This window comes from Lytechinus variegatus, chromosome 5 (genome assembly GCF_018143015.1).
Source record: "Lytechinus variegatus isolate NC3 chromosome 5, Lvar_3.0, whole genome shotgun sequence".
Classification (NCBI taxonomy): Eukaryota; Metazoa; Echinodermata; class Echinoidea; order Temnopleuroida; family Toxopneustidae; genus Lytechinus; species Lytechinus variegatus.
In genome coordinates, this window is record NC_054744.1 from 21,213,887 (window position 1) to 21,241,453 (window position 27,567).

General features: G+C 36.7%; 1 protein-coding gene across 1 annotated transcript; it reads left to right on the forward strand.

Moving 5' to 3' along the window:
• On the forward strand, positions 1-27,163 carry LOC121415707 (GTP-binding protein Rit1-like). The gene is made up of 5 exons (XM_041609018.1): positions 1-730; positions 7,681-7,737; positions 14,583-14,656; positions 25,450-25,641; positions 26,209-27,163. Exons 1-5 carry the CDS (start codon positions 595-597, stop codon positions 26,452-26,454), a joined length of 705 nt encoding a protein of 234 aa, XP_041464952.1. The 5' UTR covers positions 1-594; the 3' UTR covers positions 26,455-27,163.
• Positions 27,164-27,567: the final 404 nt, after the last annotated feature.

Genomic DNA, 27,567 nt, shown 5'->3' on the forward strand with positions numbered 1-27,567 from the left:
GCTAACAAGTTGGGGATACGAGAAGTGGTCCTCGCCAAGTGAAGTTTGGGGTATTTCTCCAGGTCAGTTACCAGTACAGGTGCAGAACTTGTTGGTGCACTCAGCAATTGGCTATGTAGCTACTCGTCATATAAAGTGAAGCAAAATTAATCATCTGTGTGGGAATAATAAAACTTTTTTTCGGTGGAACCCGTCTAATTTAGAATCGACTCACAGGGCATTAATTACGCCGCAGCCAGCCGCGTGGAGGATCATCAGTTAGTGGTGGATCGTCGAGCTGCGGAGCTCCGGAGTCCGGGTACAGTACTCAGCTCTGCAAGTGTTCGTAAACCAAACGGCCTCAGTCTGTCATGGTCTGAGGTTAGCCTTGTGCAAATCTGTCAACAAAACTGGGTTTTGGCCATCTTGCTTTAGCATCTTGTACCAACTATCACGCCCAGTTTAGCACATGTTGTGCTCAGCAAATTTCACACTGTGTTTATTGAATGACTTGTGAACTTGTTTACTGTACGAGCTGAGTGAGACTGAGAGAATACAAAATCATACGGCAGCTAACTTTTTTTACACTCGACATTCAAAGACTTTTTGTAGCAGATGGGCATGGAGGAAACTAATACTGCTTCTTCTTCTACTGCTAATGCTACATCTACTCCTGCCAGTAATAACACCAAAGCAAAGATGAAGGTCTATAAGATTGTATTACTTGGACAGGGAGGTGTAGGGAAAAGTGGTGAGTATAATTACCTCAACTTCTATGTTCATGCAGGCTCCACTTCACTTCCGCTACACTACGCTCCACCTATCCGAACATCGAGACAAAAAACTCGCTCTGATTCTCAGAGTGACAAAGGTGGGATTTTATGGGGGTAAAATATAAAATTCATGCAACATCATGATCTTTGAAAACAAAACTAATAATCTTACTTTTACACAAAGTTTCACGTCTTTTACATGAGTATCAGTCTCAAAATTGGTGATTTAGAACCAACATGGAGTTCCTCACACGTATGGTATATTAAAAATTCGCTGCCGATTTAAAAACATCGCATACACATGCGCGAGGGTCTGAGCTCGGACCAAGTAAGTTTTGGTCTCGATGTTCGGGTAGGTGGAGTGGAGAGGAGCCTGCACGAACATCGCTTGAGCATTGAGGTACATGTAATAATAATAGTTTACTGCCTGTACATGTACTGTGCTTTAGTTTATAGGCCTCGTAGTCGACAAACAGTTGATTCTTATACATATAAGTGTTTGGTATCATGAAATAGCCTTCAAAATGGACATATACTGAAGCTTTTCAACATGCACTCGTCAGAGTAAAATCGCACGAATGACTACTGTAAATCTAAAACGCTAAAGCAAAGTAATATATAATAGAATAAAAGCTACACAATGGATGCTAAATGGCGAGCAGTGATTGGCTGTCAAGTAAACATGTTAGGCTTGGTACCAGCCGTATATTGAAGCGAAGCAACTAAAATAATTCAAGGGTTCTTATGAACTCTTTCTGGCGGCACAGATTCACAGAATCGGGCCTGTTGTAGCTGGATACGCTGTCTCGAGCATGCGCAAATGAGTGAAACTCCTTGCTTGGGTGAGCACCTTAAAGGGCAATCCAACCCAAAGATAAACTTGTTGGTAACTAGAGGAAAAAGAAAAATCAGACAAGTTGATAGGTAAAAGTTAACTTTGAACAATACCAGACAAACAATACGAAAGTTATGAATTTTTAAAAGTTGTAATGTAAATATAGGTAATCATTTTACCCATTGAGACTTCAAATTGGCCACATTTGTGATGTCATAGAGGCAACTCAGGCAAGGACTACTCATCCATGTATATCCAATACATAAAAGTTTTACTTCAAATTATATTTTTCTTGGATATAAAACAGTATACTACTCTTGTTTAGATTACTGCCCCAGGTGGTGGCTAGGGCCATGCTGTTTGCACGAAGGATCACAGAATTGAAACAAGGGAGGCAAACTCAAAAGCAACTTACTTTTTAGGAAGCCATGAAATATGTTTTGACTTCAGTCTTTAAGACTATTTTTAAAACTTGAATTTCTAGGTAGACTATTCAAATTATTTTTATTCTATTCTTTAATCTAAATCTGGATTTGTAAAATAATCTTTGTATTCTGATTGCTCAGTGGCAGTATGAATGACAGACTTTGACAGTGCTCAAAGATTTTAATAGATTTGTAATTTGTTACAAGTACGATGATACACCAACCTGGTGGTGGACTGTACTTTCCTGGATGAAGATGAGAGCTTAACTCAAGCAGTTTTTGCAGGAAAAGTGAGCACATGTTCGTGTCAATGCCGGTTCACAACCCTTGAAGAAAAGAACTCCAATGTCGGCTAAGATTTCCCAGTAAAAAAAAAATGATCCAGACCATGTGATATTATGTTCCCCCAGGTAAAAAAATTATTAAAGTTTCTGATATTTGGGGAAATGGATTGAATATTGCAAATTAGGCTCTTGTAGTTATACTTATATACATGTAAACCTACCATTAAAATATGAATAAGTTCCGACTATGGCTAGTTTGATAATTGCAGGATTTATTCAAAGAGAGATCAAGAAAGACCATGCCAATTTAAATGAATTTGCTTTTTTTTTCTGAGATAGTAGCCTATAGTATGTAGGCGTACATATACATGTAAGTTGACAAATGATATTGACACAATTGGCAGTGTTTTTCAATGGTTGTCCATCTGAGATGACATAATTACAGATCATGAAGCCTACAAACATACATCATTATACTGCCTATAACTCTACATGAAAGTACATGTACATGTCCTTTTGTAAAGTACAGTATGTACAATGTACCACTGTGTGCTTGTGTTGGCCTGCATGTACAGTACCTTGGCAGTACCAAGGCCTGTATTAACCTCAGAAAAAAGGTGGGGCTAAGGGGGGGGGGCTCTTACTTGTAGCCCCACCGATTACCAGGGGTTAAGCTTAGCCCACTTTAGGTTTCAGCACAGTGGGCTAGCAGGGTAAATAGTATGGTACTATCTGGCCCTGCTAAAAAGCAGGGTTTAACCGGCTTATTGCGGTGCTACATGTACATGTACTTCTAGCAATGCAATTGCAGTGCTAAGAGATACTGTGTGAAACAAAACCAGGCTAAGGAAATATGGGGCTAAGCAATCGCCAATCACAGAAGTCGAAATTGCTTGTTAATCACGCCCTGTGTGGCAAAATCATCAATATTCATGAGCTGTGCGATAGTCCGAGGTTAAGGCGTTAAGTTAACCCTGGCTAAGAAAATAGTGTGGGTTTAAGAAAGACAGTGTGAAACAAAAGATAGTATACCAGGGATGCCAGTTTTTAGACAAAATCCTGAATTCAGGCTCTGGCAATTTAAATATTATGGTGTAAGGGGCATAGCACATCAATGGTTTCAGAGTTATTTACAAAACCGATATCAATATACTGTTTTTTATGAATATTCATCGGATCGTTTTATGGTAAATAATGGAGTTCCTCAGGGGTCTATTCTCGGCCCCTTGCTTTTCTTGATATATGTAAATGACATAGTTAAATCCTCTGGTAATTTTAATTTTACAATGTATGCAGATGACACAACAATATTTTATACGCAACCTAACCTTTCAAACTTAGAACAAAACTTTAATTTCGAATTGACTAAAGTGTGTAATTGGTTTAAAGCTACATGTAATAGACTCCTCATAAACAAAAAGAAGACCAATTTCATGATATTTTCTTTACATAACTTATCTGATATTTCAAACACGTTGACTGGCATTACCATTTCCATTGATTCCATTCCTCTAAAGAGGGTAAATTTTGTAAATTTTCTAGGAATCTATATTGACTGTAATCTAAAATGGGATACCCATGTTAACAATGTGATTTGCAAAGTATCCAGATGTATAGGTATTTTATTTAAGCTTAAATACTATCTTTCAAATCATTCTTTGTTTTCATTATATAATGCTCTTATATTACCATATTTATCGTATTGTGTCAGCGTTTGGGGTAATTGTAGTAAGTTAAAAATAAACACCTTATTTAGATTACAAAAAAAAGCTTTGCGAATTTGCACCAACAGCCATTACCTTGCCCATTCTGCTCCTCTCTTTATAAAACTCAAAACTTTGAATATAAGTGATTTATATCAGTATCAAACAGCAGTGTTAGGTTACTTGTATTTTCACAATTTACTTCCATATAATATTTCTACTATGTTCTCTTCAAATCTTAATGTTCACAATTACAATACAAGAAATCGATATAATTTTCATCGTTGGAAAGTTTTATTTATGTATGAAGAAAAATGTCCTCGATGTAGTATTCCAGTCATTTGGAATTCGTTACCAAATTATATATCTCTTTGTAATAACCAAAACTCATTTAAAAAACATTTGAAAATATTCTTTTTATCCAAATACTGACATGTACATGTACCCCAAGTAGTGCATACTGTTATTGCCATATTTTTTTTTGTCGATGTTCCTCTGACACATTTCATTTTTGTTTCTTTTTTTTGTAAACATGTCTTTCAGTAACACATATAGTTTATTGTATTAAATATAGATATAAGGGAACTTTTTTTACAGGGCCACATGGCCTTACTTTAGTTTCCCTTTTTTTCATTTTCAAATAATTTAGCATGTATTTATCCTTTCTTGTTTTCATTGAAAGGCATTCTGTAAACTGTTTATATGTATTTTACTTTTATGAATGTATATTATTGCATGTATTTAATTTGTATTGTAATGAACTGTTTTTTATATGATTATGGAAAATAAATGATCAAACAAACATATTTTCAGGCCATAGTTTTGACATATTTGTGTACAAAATATTGTATTCTAGGTAATTTTCAGGCCCTCTGATTAATTCCAACTGGCATCCCTATTCCCTAGTATATTATTGTAGGTATAGGGTTTATAATATAGGATAGTCCAGGGTTAAGGAAATGCATTGTGAAATGCATAAAAGTGGTATTGTGATTATGGCTGTTTTAAGTTTGAATGCATATGAATCTCCTCGAAGTTGAATAAAAAGTCTTACTTGTATGTGCAGTGCATGTATTCACATGAAGTGTATTTAGTATATTTTCATTATTGTACATTTTGAGTTCTATTAAAGTTGATGCATATTTTCAATACATCGTATATTGATCAGTGGAACAGAAAGATTGTACATATACGTACCGGAGTGCCCGTATATAAGGTCAACAACTCTACACATGTACATGTGTGGTACAGGCCCGGGGGGGGGGCACTCGACCAAAAAGTGGTCGGGGTGTGCCGCGGGCGAGACAAAAAACGGGGGCCTTGGAGCAGGCTTAATGTAAAAAGGAGGGTCCTCGGAACGGGCTTCTGAACTACAATTTTGTGAAAACGGGGGTCCTTGGAACGGATCGCCAGCGTGTGAGTACGTGCGTATGCACCCCTATGGAACGGGCATGCATGCATGATGCAGCTAGCGCGGCCTCCGCCGGGTGCGCTCGGGCAGAGACGATGGTCAGACAGCGCTCGGTGGCCGCTTTTCACCAAAATTTGCAGCAGATCAATGCAACTGGAACGGCGTAACAAAAAATATGCGAAGCTTAGGAGCGGATTTCTTTCTTCTTTTTTCTCGATAAGAACAAAATGCTATGCCTTGGAGCGGCTTTCTTTGTTTTTTTTCTCAAAAAGACAAAAATGCTATGCCTTGGAACAGAAATTTGGGTGTAAAAATGGGGGTCCCCTCCGCGGCACATACCCACTATGCATTATATACTGAGTGCCCCCCCCCGGGGGTACAGGCAAGTGTACACGTACATGTATGTAGGCTTCATGGAGGGATGTCTATCGATGTTTCAAGATGGGAAGCACGGCAGCACGCATACATGTGTACATGTCAAAATATTCACTCTGCCAAATAATCAAACTTAACATGGTTTTACAATGCTTTCAAGTGTTTGTTGCATATTATGATTTTTTAAGTTGTCAAACTTATTGGGGAGGGGCAAATTGATACATTTACATTTGCCCCACCACCAAGACTGATGTCTCTGATGTATATAATAACATGTAGGCCTACATGTACATGTATGTATCCTTGCTTCTGCAGACAATTTCTCATGTTTGCAATATGGCCAGGGGTCCTTTCAGTTAAATGTACATGTAGACCCTATATGTGTATGTATATAATACTGGTAGTTTTGTATGTCATTGCTGAGAGTCATGATATCAAGGATATTAATTGCCCTACCCTGGATGTGTGAGCCACAGTGTAGGTCTATAAAATACATGCACATGTGTGAAATATGCTTTGCAGGGTTTCACATCTGCTTTTTATTGCCTGGTTTGGAGTTGCCTGGGAAAATAAAGACCTTCTACATAATACAGTACCTTTACTGTATGACTAACAAGCTGTATCAGCCTGTATCTACATGTACATGAAGTCACAACCAAAGAAGACTGTATGGTTTGCAAACTGCTGTATTGTGGTTATATGCATGTAGGCCCTACTGTACATACTGTACAGTATGTTTATTTTTTAGCCCCCATTCCCAGAATTTTACAAAATTACAAATTCTTGGCTTGTCTACAGAAACTGCAGTACAGAACTTATTGCAAGATTGCAAGATTCATGCACATACATGCACATGTACATACAGTATACACATTTTTTATAGCCTACAATGTAGTCCATCAAGAGCAGATTGATGAAAATGTAATTCTAAAAAATTTCCAGGTTTCGTACTCTTCTGCACTTTAAAGTGACCAATTTTCTTTGTTCTCTTGGTCTATGAATGACCATGGATCTATTCCATGGAATGACCAATATCCTACCTGGGGTGGAGCTTGGAGGTCACTGCCCTGGTTGTAAGGATTTTTTTGATAGGGGGAGAGGTGAAATAGTACATGCACAAGGATGTATGCACATTGGGCCTACATTACATGATCCTCCAAAACACCAACACTTGGAATGACAACTTTAAAATGGTCGTGTACAGTATATTTTGGATCTGTTTGTTTTTTACGTGCTTATAGCCCAACATGTAGACCTACAATACATACGTGTACACATGTACATTTCTGTACATGTACTTGTAGGGTCTTGCACATGAACTGTACATGTATGTACATTTACATGAATGATTAGTAGCAACTTTAGATGCAAACATACAATGAGACTGAGTAGCCTGCATGTACTGTAGGTCTACATGTATGTAGACTGACATACTGTACAGTACATGTATACATGTGTACAAGTAGTAGTAGACAAGCATGAAGCTATTAAGTGCTCATGTACTTAACAAGGGATCAAGTTCCCAGGCAAGCGTATACATGTATCGTGAGAATGAAATACTTTAAAGGAGTGTATGCGTACATGTACATGTTCGATGCATACATGTATCATACATGTACATGTACTTGTGTGAATTATTAGACCTAATGTGCATGTACAGTGTACATACATGTAGCTCTGTAGACCTACCTGTAAAGGTATCCTCCCAAAATCCACTATTAAAATTACTGTACTGCAAATCATTAGAACCCAAATCAGTGTACATAAACATGTAGATATACACTGTATTGATATAATGAGATATACATGTACATGTATGAGGTTTTGAACAAATCAGTGAAACGTACTGATTGCAATTTGAAATTTCATGTATAAAATCTTTTTCTCTCTTTCAGCTTTGACACTTCAGTTTGTGACACACAGCTTCCTAGAGTACCACGATCCTACGATAGGTAAGTTTGTTTTTTGAAAAATATTTTTTTTAATCATGAATTCATTCAATATTTACAATAATAATAACATGCAACATTTATATAGGCCTAGGGCTTTATGTTTCTATGCGCGTGCTGCATACTATTACCCAGGCTTGAGCACGGCTATCCTGATCGGACGCTCGAGCATTCAAGGAATTTATTCCTACTGGGTACCCATTTACTACACCTGGGTGGAGAGTGGCAGATAAAGGCCTTGCCAAAGGTCGGGATTCAAACCCCAGGCCTTGTGGTTCAGAGTGTGGAGACTTCAGCCACAACACCTCTACAATCAAACAGAGGAACATACTGTACTGAAGGAAGGCATAGAAATTAAGACATGGCCATGTTTTTGCAAAGATAAAACACTGTACATAGCAAGAATTGAAATTGAAAAGGATCATTTTATTTTTCAATTTCACTGGGGGCTCAATATTTAAAAATTAGATGGACAGTCTTAAAGTGTGTAAATTACAAAAGGGGGAAATCAGCTCCAAGATACCTTATACATACATGTACATGTAGTACAGTTTGAGTATCCCAGAGCCAAGGCACTGTAGAAAGCCAGGCCCAGGTACATTGTACTTGTAATTGTTCCTGAATTTTTTTGCCAGTAGTTTCCTGAACTTGTCTTTATTTATCTTCACAGGATGTGTGTCATATTGCCTTCATTGTTGTAGAACTACCCCTGTTTTCTCAGGAGCCACCCTCTATGTACATCCATACATGTAGTCATGTACAGTGTACACATATTACTGTACAGTATCATCAAACCATGGCCAAACCATGTTTATGACTTGTTATAAAAACCTATTTTCTCAATTATTACATGTATAAAGTACACAATCAATTACAGGGCATAGTGGTTCAGTGGTTGAGTGCCTCTCCATGAATAGGTGGTCATGGGTTCAATCAAAAGGGACCATCTGCCTTCTTACAAGTCTGGAACTAAACGTAGGGGAAGGCGGGGTAAGTTGAGCATAGGGGCAAGTTGAGCCACCAGCCCCAGGCCAATAATGAATGAGTCAGACATTGTGGTGGTGTCATGTATTGATGACCCATAGCATAACCCCTAACCCCACCACATTGTTTCCAACTTTGAAACAAAAAGTAGTTTTTTAGAGGGAAAAATATCAATTTCAGCCAAAAAAGTAAAAAAGAGTGTGAAATAGATAAGTGCTTTATAAACACACACGTCTTTAAATATAATAAAGACATGATAACAACATTATTAGTCCAGGTATGGATCTTCATTCTTGTCATAGTCTTTTATATGATGGATGTATAATAAATGTGTGGATACAAAATTATCGCACTAAGTTCGGACTGGGGTAAGTTGAGCCAAACAGCATGGGGCAAGTTGAGCCATGGTAATTCCTATGGTAATGTATCTTAAAAAACAAACAAACCATATAAATTGATTGAAATGCAGGCTGAAAGGAGCAAATTTACATGACTGCTCTTTTCCTTTTACAGGATGTTAGTATTTATAGAGAATTAGCAAGTGAAAAGACTTTGAACAAAAAATTGACATGCTGGTTCTCCCCCATACATTTTGTACATAGATTTTGTGGCTCAACTTACCCCAGAAGGTGGCTCAAACTTACCCCATATATGGGGCAAGTTGAGCCATTTGACATCGTTTTTTTCAAAGGTCACGATGACTTTCAGTGTGGGGATAGAAAGTTATATATAGGTGGAAAATATTTCAGAAGAATTAAATTTCAAGGCAAGGTACTTATTTCGACAAAATTATTAATCATATCAATTCTAACATGCAAAAAGCAAAAACTGTCGCAACTTACCCCGCCTTCCCCTACATGTATTAGAATGGAGAAAGGAAATGCATGGCCTGGTGAAAGATGCCTGGTGAAAGATCAGTTGATTTTTACATTGCATTCTGAATTTAAACAGAAATTTCAAGTGACGAGCGTGATCGGTTCATCACGGACGAACATTTGATAGATTTTGAAAGTTTTGAAGGCTTGTAACAAATTACATGTAGGAATAAGATGAACAAGGTTCCTTTGTGTTTTGTAGTGAAGGGTAGGTCAAAGTATGCTGAATGATGAAAAAAGTTTGTTGCCATGGTTACCTACAAACATAGGTATCCACTAAATGTGCCATATCACGGACGGACATGATAGAAATGTGGTTTTTAGAATTTTTGTACATTTTTATTGTTTCTATCTAAACAGCTTAACATGGACCAATAATTGTTAATGCAACTAACACTCGGGTATGTTAGCTTCAGCATATTGAATTCATAGCCAATATCAAAGTTCTGAGAAAATTGCAAATATTTTCCGTCACGGACGGACATCTCGGACGGACACAATCAAAATACATGTACATTGGAAGTACCCTGTAAGAAATTCTTAATACTTTCTTGGGGGAACAAATGCTATTGTATTGATGATTTGTACATATCTTAATATTATCAAACATTATTAGTTGCACAATCAAGTTGCTCCAACTTCAATCAAGTTGCTGAAACTTGATTTAAGATGTATAGCAACTTGGTTTCTATGCTAGACGCATAGTCTAAACATATGATTGCTCTAAACACAGTTCTTGTCAAATTAAGAATATTGTCTTTTTAAATTGTAGAATACTAGGTTCCAAATCAACAGCTAGTTGATCAATGATCATGTTGATACAAGTATTTTTATGATCTTGATGATTTTTAGGCATTAATTTTCCAAGAGCAAAGAGGGTTTTTAGATCAAAAATCTAAATAGAAAAGATCAACAGGTCGCTGATCCTTATGCTTGTTTGTTGGATCAACACTTGTCGGGGCTCTCTTTAAATCCATCTTTTGCACATATCAAAGTGGAGACACCCCATAATATCAACAGCCCTCATGTATTTAGGCACTGACCAAATCCAAAATCGAAATTGATATACCAATCCAAAGCTTATTAAAACTTAAACACTGCAGTGCAAGCTTTATGCATTTTCACAGTTTACCAGAAAGCGATATGCTTAAAATTAGCTCCATAATGGACTTCAAAAAAAGGTATTCATGTAATTTTCACAAGCCTCAAGACTGTGATGTCATGTTCTGTTAGAAGCATTGTGAATCCATAGGTTTGTACATGGAAAAATTGATTTTTCTGCTAATATCAGATTATGCATTGCATTCTACTTTCTTCTCCATCACTTTCTGCAAGCTTGAATTGATGAAATCTACAGCTTTGGACTTGTTCTTGCCATATTTTATTACCTGCTTTTTTGGCGTATACATGTACATGCAGCTTTCCAACCCTATCTGCATTCCAATAATGTGTAACAATTTTTCCTGACAAAAATATAGCCCCAATAACGGCCAAACAAAGATATCACAAAAAAATGTGACGAGTTGTAGGTAGTTACTCCATTTGAGTTCTGAATAATTCTCAGAGCCACTTCTCACTGCAATTAGAAGCTAAAATTAAATTCATAATCTGCTCAGCAAAGTTTCTCATTTGCATATATGAATCTTTCCACAAGTATTTCACTTGTCCGTCTGTGATGAAATTAATGTCCATCCGTAATCATTTTTGATTGATTTATTGTATGCATAAAATGTATGGATTTTAGCTATGTTCAAATAAAATGATATACAGTGTCCAGTGAAATACTTCTACACAATTTTATTTCTGTTTCTATTCTGATAAAGAATAAAAAGCTGAATCCATAGACATTATCCTAATAAAAATGATCCCGGACGGACATTAATTTCATCACGGACGGACAGAAATGTTAACATCTACAAGGAAAGTTTACTTCCCATATTTTCTTCCTATTAATTTATGTTTGATGATAGATTAATGTTCAGAGTGCAAGACCATTAAAAAAAATTGGAGTAACTTTGAAAACAATAAAACTAGAGTGAATTGAATTTGAGTGAATTAATTTTGTCCGTGATGAAATTAATGTCCGTCCGTGATCATTTTTGATTGAGTTTATGATATGGATAAAATGTATGGATTTCAGCTATGTTCAAATAAAATGATGTACAGTGTTTAGAGAGATACCTCTACACCTTTTTATTTTTTATTTCTATTCTGATGAAGAATAAAAAAACTTTTCATCTTTTTTTCCATCACGGACGGAAATTTCAAAATGGAAATGTTAACACCTACCAAAAAAAATTACTTCCCAATATTTTTTTTCTACTATATTATGTCTGATAATAGAGAAATGTTCAGAGTGCAAGCACATCCAAACCAAATTAGAGTAACTTTAAAAACAATAAAACTAGAGTGAATTTAATTTGAGTAGAAATGTCCGTCCGTGATGAGAGGTAGCAGCACCCCCATGAATAAAATGGACTATTCCGGTACTTTCGGAATCATCAATCTTCATGAAACTAAGTTTTTTGAAACCTGAGATATCAAAGATTATTTTAAAAGCAAATTTGATAGAAGTACCTAAAAAAAAATTTTTCACCTCAATGCGAACCCTTAACCGATCATGCTCTGACGAAGAAAACACGAAAATCGAATCTGCCATTAAATAGAAGTTAATATAATACTCTCATTTTTCCAAATATTGCACTGTAGGTGCAATAGAGCTCAAATTTGTCACATATTTAGAATTAGAAATAATATTCATTGTTATTTTGTGGTTAGTAGTACCAACCATATTAAACTTGGTACATGTTTTCAAATTGTATATAGGCCTCCAAGTTTCCCAAAGCGAGGGTCTTTTTTGTGGCCTTGGAGAAAGAAGAATACAAATGTACTTTGACCATGCTCACTGATATTCTGTACAGTATGCATACTATGCATAATGTTGAACCAGATAAAGAACAAAATAAGATGAGATTTCACTTGGATTTCTCCTCTGGATGAACTCTGTGGCCCTCTTCAAGTACCCTCACCAAGTCGTAGACCGGCGGCACGTACGGCATAGATAAGAGCTCCAATCTACGCACAGGGAGCAGTAATTGACTGTGAGAGGGTGTTTTGGCCTCTCTTCTGCTCTCTCTCTCCTTGCACGTCATACTTGTTTTGCATTCGCCCCTCTACATTTCCTGCATTTATTAAAACCACAACTAAGCAAAGAGAGAGAGAAAAAAAATGAAAGAATACAGTGTATGTTCCAAACAAACAAATCATACAGGGTTGAAGGCCTGCATCTGCATTGCTGTGCAAATCCATTAATTTTTTGCTCATGTACGTGAAGTACAGTACATGTGCAGTACAAATGTTTATCCAAGTTTCTTTGAGGTATTTCCAAGATCTTCTACCTTTATGGACCCAGCTACATGGATCAATTCATATTGCATACTGACATAATGCAGGCCGGCATAATGTACATGTAGTCAACATGATGGTAAATTGCCAATTCGTCCACTGCCAGCTTGTCCACTCACCACATGGTCTACCTCCATAATGCCATTCCGTCCTTCAACATTTCATCTAACAACCATTTGGTCCAATAAACATTTTGTTCAATTATCACTTCGTCTAATCACCAGTTCGTCTATGACCAATTCGTCTCATAACCAGTTGGTCTAATTTTCATTTTATTTTCATTCATTTTGCCCAATCAACACTTAGTCTAATTAGACCAACTGGTATGGCTATTGGACCAACTGGTTATTAGACAAAATGGCAGTTAGACCATGTGGATATGGCATGGATGTACTGATGGTAGACCAAATGATAGTAGACGAGTTGGCAATTAGGCGGCTTGGCATTGGACCAAATTGAAATGAAAATCCACCGTGATTTATAAATTGTATGTCCATGGGAGGTGCATGGTGGAAATTAAAAAAATATTTTGTCCAGGATATTGCACAAATAAGCAAGATAAAAAAATCCCATTAATCTTGGTCCTCGTTAATCAAAAGACACAATCAAGTACAATTGATTGCAACTCATTACACTCAAATAAACACCCAAGTGAGACTAGAATAAATTACTACTTTCATGACTCTATCCCAGGTACTAATTTCTGTGTTCCTTTAGAATTACTGAGAATAGAAGACTTTGTAGATATTCCCACAGCTATTTTGTTTGAGAAGATCCGGGATCGTAGTTTCATACACTTCATTTTTGAGAGTCCTGTTGTCAGATACATGCATATGAAAGTGATTACAATGAATGAATTCATATAACATAAATGAATAAATTGATTAAAATTCCAAGGGTAGCTGTCATAAACTTGGCTATCTTCTTTATGATTGAATTGTATTTATTTTGGCCTTTTATACATGTACATGTAGGTAGGCCTACATGTATTTAGAATTGATACTAATTAATTACTTTGAATATAAATCCTACAGGTACAAACCAGAATTTGAATGAGATCGTGCTGCCATATGCAGTAGGAACAAGGATAGAAAAAAACAAAATCAATAATTTTTTTATATCTTACAGTAAACACCTCCAAAGACCAGCAGATCATGTTATGGAACAGCTGATCAGAGATTTTCACAAGTTCACTAAGTGTAATAATAATAAGCTACTGAAATCCTTGCATCTGACTGGCTCTGAGCAAAATAAGTTTGTGAGACTCTCCCCAGTTCCCCCATTTTTAATGTACCTGCATGTATACATGAGATCATGTTAATTTTTTTCACTGTATACAGCTTTGAGTGCGATGCTCTATATTAAAATAAATGTACATGCCTCTCTCTACCCGGGTGTATGTGTATAACTATAAAAGGCTATGTACATGTACAGGCATTTCTTGAAAGCTGAGCTGCGAACACACTGTACAGTAGAGTAGCATCTAGAGTCTCTTTTGATATTTGATTGCCTTTTAACACCTGTGATGGGTGCATGTGAATTCTTTTATATTCTCATTTTTCTCTTTTCCTGCAATTTTTACAGAGGATGCGTATCTTCAGCAAGCTGTCATCGATGGTGAAGTAGGTCAGCTGGACATCCTAGATACAGCTGGACAGGTAAATATTGGCTCCTACAATTTATTGCACTACAGCCCACTTATACTGCATATCTGTGGATTGTTCTTCATACATGTATGATGTACACATTACATATGTAAAGATAACATTAGCCCGAAAGGATATGCATTCCTTGCCCAAAACATTAGATACATACGTACAGTAATAATATAGACTTAAAATCATTTTTTTATGTTGATTCAATAAAACACATGAAAAAATAGTATGTACGTTCTAAATAATACCAAAAGACTGTTTTGAAGATTCTTCATGATTCAGGAAAAGTGGGTAGCTTTACATACACTTATACAGGCTTATTTGGCCAGTGAATTCACTGGTGTTTAAAGCAAAAAGTCCAACTAGCAGTAGAAAATTTCAAACAAGTCATTGAATGTTTGAGCAAATTTCCGATTCAAGAATGAGAATGTGATCAAGTTTTCATTAAATAAACATGTATGTACAATGTACCAATCAATAGCTCTGTAAATCAGACCTCAAATATCATAATTTCCCATTATTGAAAGTATACATACATGTATGTACATTATACATGCATGATTTATCAATAAAAATGAATTGCAATTATAATACACATGTATACAAACAAAGAAAGGAGTCGTTTTATTTTACTATACCTGGCCACAAATGAATTTGTCCACACACCTATTGATGTTGTGATGACATACAATATATGGGTCAGTTTACAATGCAAGGTAACAGGAAGGGTGGAGAGATGTACACCTTTCCTATGTAAAACTGTTTTGGGATAAAAATATTTCATACATGTACACAGGCCTACCTGTACACCAGACAATTCCACACAAAAGTGCTAATTTCCCCCCAAAATACATGTATGCATATCTTTTACATGTAGATTGGCCTTTCTGTTGATTGTCTCATAACAAGATGATATCATGCTATTTTACATGATACATGTAATTATCTCAAAGTTTGTATGTTTTTTAAAGGTGTACTTGTCTCTTGACCATCTACGTGTAGATGGTCAAGAGCCAAGTACACCTTTAAAAAAAACACAAACTTTCAGGACTTCATAATTTGCATTTTAGTACAAACAGTATAAATATCTACATGTACGTATGTAATCAATTATCAAAATTCCAAATTATCTGAATATCTGTAGGACTACATGGAAATGTACAGTATACTCAATACTTCTACATTTACAACACTCTCAGACACTGACACACAGCTTAAACTTGAATAAATGATAATAATACATGTCCATGTACTTGCTTTATGTAACGCTTAACACTTACTTTCGCGCTCTACAGTGATGTAGTATGATTACCCTGGCTTTAGCAGTGCAGCTGTTATGCAATCATGCGTTTGAAGGAATACATGTGAATTCCTGCCAAGTACTCATTTACCTCACCTGGGTTGAGTGCAGCACAATGTGGATAAATTTCTTGCAGAAGGAAAACATGCAATGGCAGTATGATTACCCTGGCTTTAGCAGTGCAGCTGTTATGCAATCATGCGTTTGAAGGAATACATGTGAATTCCTGCCAAGTACTCATTTACCTCACCTGGGTTGAGTGCAGCACAATGTGGATAAATTTCTTGCAGAAGGAAAACATGCAATGGCTGGGATTCAAACCCACATCCCTTTGATGCAAGAAGAGGGTTGACTTTTAATAATCACTAGTTAAACGATCTTGAATTCTTTATAAATAGGTGGTTTCAAACCGCCTCGATCACAAGAATCCCCGTTAAATTACGAGAACTTTTTAAGGCTAAAAAATACCCATTAATTATTCCTGCATTCACACTGCCCCGAAACACATCCTTCGGGATAAGTTCCCGAAGTTAAGAGCATGCGCAGTGTGGTCTGATAAGCAGGCAAGGCGGGTGATTCAAAATCACTAGCCCAGCAGCCACCCACGCCGCTGCGCCCAACGACTCGCTGGGATAAAAGTTCCCGTAATTTGCTTTCACATTGCCAAAATACCTGCGACCTTGGAAAAATCCCCACGAAAGTTCTTGTAATTTTGCCAAGTACCTACTATTTAGCGGGTATTTTCTTTCGGGGAAATTACGCGTAGTTTGCTTTCGCATTACCAAAATATCTTGTATTTTCTGATCGGGGTAAATTTCCCGATCAGAGAATACCTGGAACTGGCAAACTTCGAGGCGGTCTGAAACCACCTAATGTGAACTTTATTTTTCATACATTGTATTGAGTTAAAAACTTTCATGTGGCTTCCAAAAAGTAAATTTTCACATCCTGTTGTGTCAGTGTGAGATTCAAGGTTATTTTGTTTTTATTGTCTTTGGGGTCAAAGTACATGTATTTCCTAGAATCTTCACCAGAAAGTGGAGATGACTTGATCTGAAAATCAATCAAAATTTAGTAGGGAATGGTGACTGAAAAAAAAATAAACTCATCACAGCAGCAAATTACCGTATACATGTAGGTAAAGATCCAGTAAAATTATATTCACTTGCAACCACTGGTTGAATAGATTGTATGTGTACAAGGACATGAAGGGGTCCTCGAAAAATATCTACCAAGAAGAGATGGTGCGTTGAAAAACAACTGACTTGGGTTTTTCAATATACATATACAGAATCTGGTATATATGGAATATGGTATGCAAACTTGAATCAATTATCATAATACACTGTAATCATATGGTGCATATCCATATTTTTAAGTGTTTTTTAATCAAAACGGTAGATAATAAAATGTGATTTTTTTTTGCATTTTCACCAACCCCCCAAAAAAGGATAACAGATCAAACATAATATTTGAATTCTAATAGAATAGAAAGAATTCATACTGAACAAAATTGATATTATTTGTATGTCAAATAGAAGAGAAAGAATACTGAACAAAATGAATATTATTTGAATGTCAAAACAGAACAGGAAGAATACTGAACAAAATGAATATTATTTGAATGTCAAAACAAAACAGAAAAAATACTGAACAAAATAAATATTATTTGAATGTCAAAACTAAACAGAAACAAAACTGAACCAAATGAATAATTGAACTTCAGAGGATCACAAGGAATATTGGTACAGAACTAAATGAAAACATATTTTTTATGTAGGCCTCAAACGTAGTGTCAATTTTTCTTGTTCTATGATTGAGCAGGTTTGTCTCTGACTAGCTTGATTAATAAGATGCTTAGACTAAAGCTCACTCCCTGTAGAGCCGCACCTCAGGATTAAGATTTAAATCACTCTAGTGGAAGTCTTTATTAGACTATAGTACATCTATTACAGTCCTCATTATTTAGTTTCCAGCATTGGAATTAAAATGATAAATTCATTTCTACCCAATGGTATACTCCCAGGCTTATCCCTAAGCTAGGTTACCATTACAACACCCATCTTAATACATCCTTAAGCTGGAACACCCTAATTAATTCACTCAAATCTGTCGGTGAGATATCATTTCCTACTGGGTTTGCATGTGCTGTGATCACACTCCCGGATCAGCTCATTTCCAATGCGGAATCACATGCAGCCAAGCGCCTCTGTCAGCTGAATGTTTGTACATGTAGCCTGGTCTCAAGAAGAAGTTAGTTTTAGTCTTTTTTCACATACATGTATGCAATGATTGAAAATGTGTTTCTAATGTGATCCCATTTTGCTTTTCAGACTGATGGTTAATAGATGATTAAACATCAATTATTAAATAAAAGATAATGTGTATTGTGAAAATGCTTTTGATTGCAGTTTAGGGGTCAGGGAACAGTTTTAAAAATGGGGGGGGGGTGGCGGACCATGCAAAAATGACGACCAGTTGGTTATTTTTTACAGTTTTATTTACACATTTTTTTGAAGAAAAAAATAACCATCCCAGTTGCAATTGATAAATTGGAAAATTTGAATAAGTTTGAGTAACTTGAACATCAGCTTTAATAATTGGCACTTTAATACATGTACCGGAATGAAATGTAAAATTTGTGTTTAGATATTTAAGGAATTCTGTAGCTGGCAAGAGTACCTTCTCATGATCAAGACATCAAGGTGACCCATGGGTCATTCAAATAGAGAAATGTGAAAGCCTTTTATTGTTACTTCAGCTGCATGAAATGTGGTCCACTTCAAAACAAATAAGTAGATTGAATTCATGCCCGTGGGCCCTCACTCTGCACACAGACTTGAACTTTATCATTCCCAGGACGAAATTGGGGTTGGAGTTCTTGCTTCTATTTCACCCTCAGTTTATAGAGCTTTCACACGTGCACTTGGTTGCATGCTTACAGTATGCTGGCATTTGAATTGTGGAGCGAATACATATGTTCACACAAGCAGATCCCATTATTGAATTGATACCAAGATGTACATCATCAGAAAAAGGATGAGAATTACTATGCATGGAGGTATTTAAAGAGTGAATCCTCATGGTTTGTGTAGGCCTAATACTCCATCTTTTTTCATATTTGTAATATTGTCAACTCATCATAGTACAACATGTACACTGTATGTAGTACTGTTCAGCAGAATTCATTGAATGACTTGAAGTACGGTACACTCAACTACATGTACCAAGCTGTTTATTGTAGGAATACAGACCTGTACAAGAACATGTACAATAAACACACTCTAGTAATAATCAAATTCAATATCAATATGTACATGTACATGTAGGGCTAGGCCTAGGCCTGGAATTTTTTTGTGAATTCTAACTTTAGACTGAATGATATGGCTCTTTAAATACAATTCAACATATTCAGGTTACCCTTTATGCATGTACCAAGAAAATATTACCACTCAGACCTGCCTCTCAAGTCCCTTCATATAAAAGTTGTTTCATTATTTTTGGAAGTTGGGACACCCGGCTGAAAAAGGTTCCAAGTTCACCGAGTGCTCTACCCTAGAGTTGTTAGGCCCATTACTGCAACCCTAGAATGCAGTTCAGTGGAATTGGAACCTGGTAATGAATAGAAAGTTTAGTTTTGTTTGATATGTGATGATCATGGGAATAGATGGGATGATGTCTTCTCATACTGAAAGTGATTTTAAAGATTGAGATTGATTGGAGCCGAGTTCAGTAGGTTAACTGCATCTTTTGTTTTCAAGATTTTGCACAAACAATTCTCTTTCTATCTAACCGCATGTTGGCTGCTTTGAATCTACACTTTATACCCTAGAAGCATGGTTTTCAATGATGTTTAGTTCAAACCATGGTTGTGTTCTAGCATTTTTTTTGTCGTTCATGAAACTAAACGTCTTTTAAAATGCAAACTCAACTTCTAAAACTGTGTTTTTAATCTGACGAAATATGGATGTTGTTCTATCCTGGTCCTTTCTCAGGTTCGGACATGTGCTATAATGCACTTTCAGGGTGACCTTTACATGTACTTCCTGGGTCAAAATTACTACATGTATCTGTGAGGTGTGTTTGGTGGGCTCAAAAAATTGTTTTAATTTCTACATGTAATTCTTGTTCTTGTTTGTGATCTTAAAGATGCAGTTTAATATTTGATTTTATACATGTAATGATATTGCTATGTAAACATGTGGATGTGAATAGAAGATCTATTTACAGGCCTACATGTATGATTTAATTTTAAACCAGACACCTCCTTCATGCATGTACAATGTAGGCCTACATGTATTTGAACATACATGTATATGTAAAATGCCTAATACATGTATAACATGTGAAAAAGTATGGTATTACCATAAACACTATTTGGGAAGATTCAGTCATGAAACAGTCATACAAATGTACATTGTTATTTTTTCCACTGGTACATGTATATTTCTTTAACACACCCTTGTCTACACAATAAAGGCAGCATTGTCATTGAAAAACACATGGGCGTAAATTTACAGAAAATTACACAGAAACCATTTCACAACTGTAGGCTAATCATCCACACACACGCCCTATTGTGCATGTTATTATTCAGAGTTGTTTATGTTTTTGTATTGGATCATGTGACAAAGGGGATAAGGTGGCCTGTATTCCACAAATAAATCACAATGCAGTTATGAATCATCCCTTGCTCGTACAAAAAAAAAACACCCAGTTATGTGCACTCAGTGGTTGACAAGTTGGTCAAGCTACAGGGAGGCGTGCTATTGTGTGCTGCTAAACCGTGGTGCGTTTTGCACACAACCCATTATTCCTGTGCAGTGGGTGCTTCCAAACAGACCTCACCACAATAGTGATGCATATCATGTAGAAGTCGAGGCTGGCCCAGACCTACATGTACTTGTCATTTGAGTTCATTTCTATAAATAGTGATCAGATAGTGTTTTTTTTTTTTACAATTTGAGTCTTGTGTATAATTATGTACCATGTACCTGACGGGTGTAATTATTTGTTTTATTTTTCTTTGAATTTACCTCAAGTTCAAGATCGGTTTATTCAACCGATGTCAAATACAAAGCCAAATACAATCTTACAAATGAAATTAAAATGGTAAGGATCAAATTGAACCAATCTTGCTACATGTATAATTGACCATGTTTATTAAAAGCATTATTTTAAATGCTGGGACAAATAATAATACCTTCTTTATATGATAAAATACACTGTAGGCCTACTTTGCAAAGCAAATTGTAATTCTGAATACTGAGAGTGATAGAAGACACTGGTGACCTGGAGGAGGGTAACGTGTCCTGGTTGAGGCAGTGCAAGCAGGGAGATTGTATTACCCCTTTGTGATAGGCATGACAATTACATTGAGCCAAGGCTCTGTGTGCTGCCCTGGATAGATGCATGGAGATCCCTGGGAAAGGAGGGTGGAGGGGGGATGAGAGAGAGAGGGAGAGAGAGCCAGGAAGAGGGAGAGAGCCAGGGAGAGGAGGAGAAAGAGGAGGAGGTGCTAGGGGTAAAATGTACAAGGGTTCATATGTATGGAAGCAGGAGACCGTCAAAAACACGGATATACGTCGTGTCGTAATTCAATTTATTACACGACGTAAATAATTACGTAGTGTAGCAATTCGAATTACTACACGACGTAAATAATTACGTAGTGTAGTAATTCGAATTACTACACGACGCAATTCCGAATTACTGCCCAACGATTTAATGTCATGACGTTAAATGAATTAGTGTCGCTACATCAAATAATTAAGGTCGTGTAGTAATTCGAATTACTACACTACGTAAATAATTACGTAGTGTAGTAATTCCAATTACTACACTACCTAAATAATTACGTCGTGTAGTAAATAATTACTACACGACGTAATTCCGAATTACTGCTCAACGATTTAACGTCATGACGTTAAATGAATTAGTGTAGTGACGTTAAATCAACCAATGAGACCGTTCGTTATATGAGCGCAATGCGAAGAGCCGAGACTCCAGAGGATTGTACAGGAACGTACCGGCAGGAAGTTAGTTGGATGTTCGACATTTGATATTCAAACTGTGAAGTTGGTTTGATATTCAGGTTCGATATTCAAACGCCTGTGAAGCTGGACCAACATTCGATATTCAAATATATTCAGGGGTTTTGAAAGCTAAGGGGTTTTACAGGTGCAACACGTCTCGGGCAACCATAACAACACTGGCGTGCCCAAGTACGAGGACATTTAGGGGACAAACGTCAGTGAATAAAAGGGAAAGAATTTTTTTTTTCGAGGGGCCCCCAGGGATACCCCGACGGCCTAGCCGGGGTAACACGTATCCTAACTTGTAGAACTTAATTGACTCGGGCAACCATATAAACACTAGTTTGACCCGGTGCATGCACATTTAGGGGGCTGCAAATTAACAAAATTAAAGGAATAAAGGTCTATTTATCGCATTTTGTTTATTTTTTTTCCAAGGGGCCCCCAGGAATATCCCGACGGTCTATCCGGGGTTACCACCTACCCTAACTAGTAGAACTTGACTCGGTTACCCGGCGCATGCACGTACATTAACGGGGGGCTAAAATTAACAAAACGGAATATTTCAAGCATGGGGAACCACGTTCCTGACTAATCTCTTGGTGCCGCCAGTGGATAGAGTAAAAAAAAAAACAAGGAAAGAGAGAATACATAATAGGAGAGAGAGAAGCGAAAGGGGGAGATTGGAAAGAAAAGGAGGGGGAACGGGAGAGAAAGAGAAGGGAGAACGGAGGGGTCATATCATTGTATGAACAGGATGTTTTATGATTGTGCCCCGAGCATTAGGGCGAAGCTCAATGCGTGATAAGAACAAAAAGAGGGGGCACACAATGGCGCATGCAGCAAAAATTTGCTTCGTAATAAGTCTCGAGCCAGCGAGAAAAAAAAACACCTTTAACTTTGAGATTGATTTTGACATGGTATGCATAAAATAACGTATCTTTCATCTTTCTTTCCTTTCTTTCCTTTTATCATTTCCTAATTCTCGGTTGTAGAACATTTTTTTTTTTTTGGGGGGGGCAGTACTATGCGGATCGGTTCCGTGGCAATATTGGTCCAGCTTCACAGGCGTTTGAATATCGCACCTGAAATGAATATCAAACCAACTTCACAGTTTGAATATCAAATGTCGAACATCCAACTAACTTCCTGCCGGTACGTTCCTGTACAATACTCTGGAGTCTCGGCTCTTCGCATTGCGCTCATATAACGAACGGTCTCATTGGTTGATTTAACGTCACTACACTAATTCATTTAACGTCATGACGTTAAATCGTTGAGCAGTAATTCGGAATTACGTCGTGTAGTAATTATTTACTACACGACGTAATTATTTAGGTAGTGTAGTAATTGGAATTACTACACTACGTAATTATTTACGTAGTGTAGTAATTCGAATTACTACACGACCTTAATTATTTGATGTAGCGACACTAATTCATTTAACGTCATGACATTAAATCGTTGGGCAGTAATTCGGAATTGCGTCGTGTAGTAATTCGAATTACTACACTACGTAATTATTTACGTCGTGTAGTAATTCGAATTGCTACACTACGTAATTATTTACGTCGTGTAGTAAATTGAATTACGACACGACGTATATCCGTGTTTTTGACGGTCTCCTGCTTCCATACATATGGTTGCGTACATGTATGTGCCTTCGAAATGGGAGAAAGGGCTGATGAGGTCAGGAGACAGTACAAGCATGAAAGGCAGAGGGAGAAAGGAAGAGAGGGAAAGAGAGTTAGAATTAAGCCTATACATGTACAAGAAGTATTGTATTGAAGGTACCAGTTATTGATAAGATGGAGGGAAGAATTGCTACATGTACCTCATGAGGAAGAGAAAGAAAAGGACAGGGCTAATGATTATAAAAGGGACTGATGCCATGTAGCTGGAAGAAGACAAAAATGGAGAAAGACCTTAAAGTAGGGCAGACAAAACAAGGAAGGGAGAAGAAGAAGAGGAGGAGATGGAGGAGGGATAAAAAGGAGGAGTAAAAAGAAAAGACAAAGCAGTAGTAGAAGATGGGGAAGAAGGAGGAGGAGGGGATAAACTATATGTACATGTAGAACAAAGAGATGCCTCTCTCGTGTCAATTTTCATTCAAGATGACAGATCCCATATAGGGCAATGACCCATAATATATTGTATGAAACATGCACACAAAGGGAAGAGGTTATATGAAGTTCAAACTCCTGCAAAATTAATGTACAATTCTTAATCCATTCACTTTTTATATTAGAGTGGAAATACATATTTTAATTTTGTATGTAAATAGTAAAATTGAAATAAATAATGACATTTCTTCTTTGAAAAATCTTTTTTTTAATGCCATAGGCCTTTAAAAGTAGACTGTTTGAAAAGATGCCAACCTTCACAAACTGTATTAAAAAAGTTACTCTGAGAGGAATAAACATAAAGAAAAGGATTCTGTTAAAGAAAAATTGCAAATTTTCTATGTAAGGAAAACATTTTTATAGGAGTAGCATGACTATTTTTTGCGGAAAAAAAACCCCAAACAAATCTGGAAAAAAGAATGGTTTGCATCCCTATGTACATGCAAATGTGTGTAATCATAAGGGAAACCAAGATCTAACTGTCTTTCAAAGCTCACCAAGTACAGCCTTTAGATTTGTTATGCACAGCATTACATGTACAGTACATGTACATGCATCTGTTTATTTAAAAAAGCAATGTATCATGCAAGATGTGCATGTCAGCACAATGCATGATTGGATGGATATAGAGATGATTATATTACAATTCTTGAGAAGCTCCTCTCTGTATAATTGATGCAGGATAAGATTTCACCAAGATTATTTTTTCAATACAGATAATATTTCACTGATTTGATTCATAATAGAATCACATATACATGTATTTATGAGCTTGAAGATTTGATAAACCCACACATTGAACAGGATTCCAAGCCCATCCAGGAAAATTATTTTACTTTTTTCCAGTCATAGAAAAATCATGGAATTTGATCAGGGAATTTTGATCAGTCCAAAAGTCAAAAGCATGGTAGTCAGACTTTTTTGTTGCATATCAAAACAACATCCATTGATTGACTGGCTATGGTGGTACTAATTAGTTTTACATTATTATTTTTATACTGAAAATACATGTAATTCACTTTCACAACTTAGAAAACATGCGAAACTAGAAATGGGTTTGAATAAGGGAATTTTTAAACGTCATCAGGGAAAAATCAGGGAATTTGTTTTCTTGAAAAGCTGGGAACCCAGTTAAAAATGGTGTATTGCACATTTGTTTTTCATCAGTATGTGATTTCCCTGTAACATAACCCACCACCCATATTCCCTATGTACCAGAAAGAACAACACGATATTTGACAATAAGATAATGAGTATACCGGTAACAGAATTTTAACATATTTCAAGGTAATCAAACCTCATCTTCATTCCCTATTTTCATTTTACTTTGTCTTACAGGCCGAGTTCACAGCAATGCGTGATCAGTACATGAGGAGGGGTGAGGGATTCATCATCTGTTATTCTATTACAGATAGGAGGAGCTTCCAGGAGGCTGCAGAGTTTAAGAAAGACATTGAAAGAGTCAGAAACAGAGAGGATATACCTATTGTCCTCGTCGGAAACAAGTATGACCTTGAGCAATATCGAGTGGTACGTGTCTTCTTTTTTCATTCGTTCTTATTTTTTCTGTATTCTTTAAGAGTAAATCTGTTAATATTATGAAATAAGGAAAAAAAGTTTTTATTGCTGATTTTAGAATGGTAAATTGATGAATTCAGAAATAAAAGTCTGAGGTTGATATTACAAAGATCAGATTTATTCATGGCAGGCCATTCTAAACACTGGTTTACTTGTATATTCCTGTTATTCAGCTGTCCATTTTGGTGCAGTATGTCACGCATTAATGAAAGAAGGTTAAAGGAGAGTAGAGATTAATCTTTCTTTTAATATATACAGGTTCCCTTCCCTTTATAAATACTAGTACATTCATGGTGAAAGTAACCAGTACAGCTCGAAATGAAATATACTCAGTATGTCTTGAAAATAACTATGATGGATGGTGTATCTATTGATGTTAACTCTGCAAAAAAGAAAAAAGTAAGCAGGAGCTATATGTGTAGAGTCATTTGTTATCGGGTGATAGGATAATTGAGATATTAATGAATCTGCAATTAGTTAGCCATCTTTCTTGTTTCTCTTGTTTCATTGAAACTTAAGGTTCAACCTGAAGAAGGCCATGCCTTGGCTCGGGAGTTCAACTGTCCTTTCTTTGAGACTTCGGCAGCTCTGAGGCACTTTGTGGACGATGTCTTCCACACTCTTGTCAGGGAAATCAGGAAGAAGGAACGGGCGGAGATCCAGGCACTGGAGAAGCGGTCAAAGAGAAAGAGCCGGGGCATGAGTCTGCACAAGATTGCCAGGAGAGTGTTCAAGAAGCAACAGAGCGGGTCGTCATCGTCGTGAGCCAATAACTGACAGAGTAAATTAATAGGAGATCAGAGACTCCCCTCCGCCTAGCACGCTCTATCTCTCAATCTCTCTCCCTGTATTATGTGTGTGACTCAAAGCTAGGGAGTGGCAGCCTGTGATGCATCTGTGGTTTGTGTGTCACCCCAAGTAAATCATTGAACGGCTTCGTTGTCATCGTGCGAGAGATGCGGCGCCCCCCATGAGGGAAGCACATCATCAGAGACCTTGTGAAAGGACAGAACCCCTGTGAAGTCTGCCATCCTGGATAATTAACCAGAGTATATTAATGGTGTTACAAAGAGGCTCCACAAACGCAATCCTCAAGCCCCTTACCATGGCCGTCTACTGTGTGTCACTGAAATGGCAAGGAACTTGACACCTGTTGAACAGATGGAAATGTTAAGTGAAAAACAAAAGGTCAAAAGGTTGCCTAACTAAATACATGAAAGTGAAGAGAGAAACAAAAACAATGACAAAAATATATGCTGCCCAGCTATCTCCAAAGTTACAGACTCTTGAAAATATTGGGAAAAGAGCCAGAATTTTTGAAGGTTGATGGGACTTTCAGTTTCAGATGAAAATGCTGCAACATGTTTAGTATGAAAAGAATTCCCTCAGAGACTGCTCGAGGAAGTGAATGCCTGTGGGGATGTATATTCTAAAGAATGGGTTCGTCAGAACATTTAAAGACATTTTGATATTGGGATGATCAGAAAATGTTGCATATGTGTGGATGGATATGCACAATTTTAGTCAACCTTTTAAGGTTTCTGCATGTTAGATGAATTTTTTGAACTCTTCTCTGTTTCGTGTTTCTGTTTATTTTTGTATCCAAGTGTTGTTCGTTGTTCACATTCACACTCTGGCCCGTATTCTAAGGTCGGTTTAACTTAAACTCAGGTTTAAAGTTGTGGTTTAAGTATTGGAAGCTAAAAGTATCAAAATTTTTATTAAGTTGTATGTTTTCTTATGTTTACTGTGCTCTTTCCTGATTCATCGATGGTGAAGGCGATCATCTATTTATACTTCCTACACAATTATGAATGATTTGAGAGCCGAATGAGCTGAAGTATGATATCTCTACTGTTAGTGATTGTGTAACAATTG